Source organism: Penaeus monodon, chromosome 44 (assembly GCF_015228065.2).
Source record: "Penaeus monodon isolate SGIC_2016 chromosome 44, NSTDA_Pmon_1, whole genome shotgun sequence".
Classification (NCBI taxonomy): Eukaryota; Metazoa; Arthropoda; class Malacostraca; order Decapoda; family Penaeidae; genus Penaeus; species Penaeus monodon.
Window position 1 is genome coordinate 4,659,608 of NC_051429.1, and position 1,360 is coordinate 4,660,967.

General features: G+C 34.8%; 1 protein-coding gene across 1 annotated transcript in view; it reads left to right on the top strand.

Annotated features, from left to right (window-relative positions):
• Positions 1 to 992, top strand: part of LOC119568549 (zinc finger protein 239-like) — a 1,192-nt gene extending 200 nt beyond the window's left edge. The window contains exons 1-2 of the mRNA XM_037917090.1: positions 1 to 676; positions 949 to 992. The exon at positions 1 to 676 is cut by the window's left edge and continues 200 nt beyond it. Coding sequence (XP_037773018.1) covers positions 1 to 676; positions 949 to 992 — 720 coding nt within the window. The remainder of the gene's footprint in view (positions 677 to 948) is intronic.
• The last annotated feature ends 368 nt before the right edge of the window (positions 993 to 1,360 follow it).

The following is a 1,360-nucleotide window of genomic DNA, read 5'->3' on the forward strand; positions in this document are numbered from 1 at the left end:
ATGCATACAGAAGAGAAATCATACAGCTATGAACTATGCAACAAGGCCATCTCACAGAAACATAATCTGGTGAAAAACATGAAAGCGCATACAAAGAAGAAATCATATACCTGTGACACTTGCAGTAAGACATTTTCTGAGAGAAGTTATCTTGTAAAGCACATAAGAGTACATACAAAAGAGAAGCCATACAACTGCGAGATTTGTAACAAAGCATTCACATGGAAACGTAGTCTGGTAAGGCACATCAGAACACACACTAATAAGCCATACCGTTGTGAAATTTGTAACAAACACTTCTCAAGGAAATCTAATGTTGCAATTCATATGAGAGTACATACAAAGGAGAAGCCATACGAATGTGAGATTTGTAACAAAGGTTTTTCAAAGAAAACCCGTCTAGAAAGTCATATGACAGTACATACAATAGAGAAACCATACAGCTGTGAGATTTGCAACAAAGGCTTCTCATATAAATGTAGTCTAAAGATTCATATGAGAATGCATAGAAAGGAGACATACAGCTGTGAAATTTGCAATAAGGACTTCTCATTAAAAAGTCATCTAGTAAGACACATAAGAGTTCATACACAGGAGATTTGCAATAAAAACTTCTCAGATAAATCTGGCCAAATAAAACATATGGGAGTACATATGAAGGAGAAGCCATACAGCTGTGAGTTTTGCAATAAGGGTTTCTCACAGGAATCTAGTCTAGTGAGACATATAAGAGTACATACAAAGGAGAAGCCAGATTTGTAATAAGGCCTTTGCTTTGAAAGGTGGTTTAGTAAAGCACATGAGAGTACATACAAAGGGTAAGCCATAAGCCAGATGCATCTTAGATATTAAAAGTTATCTTTTTCTGATTTGTGCTGTATATGTTATTCTTAATATGTAGATTTGTCAAGTTTGATCAAGTTTTACACGATATGACTTGTGTTTTAGTCTCCAAAGACTTTTCATCCACATGCACTGCTGTCACTGACTAGGGATGATTAGAGAGATGGCCACGATTGTCCACAATGTTCAAAGAAGATGCTCCTCTCCCTCATCAATAAAGTCACAGATGTGGAAGTCGTTGGCCGATTTGTTCACGAGTGTTATGACTTCTTGCAGGATTTTAGATCAAGATTACAGGAGGAAATTTCTTGTATTTTATATAAAATGGTATATATATGTTTTTTTTATGAAATGTAAGTGAATCCGAGGAGATATTTTTTATATATACGATTCAACATGCACAAACACAAACATATATTTTCATCTGTGTATCTATTTATCTGTGTATATGTCATGAAATATATTCATCGGCAATCGTACCTTTCTCATACCATAAGAAAGAATACAGTATCACTTA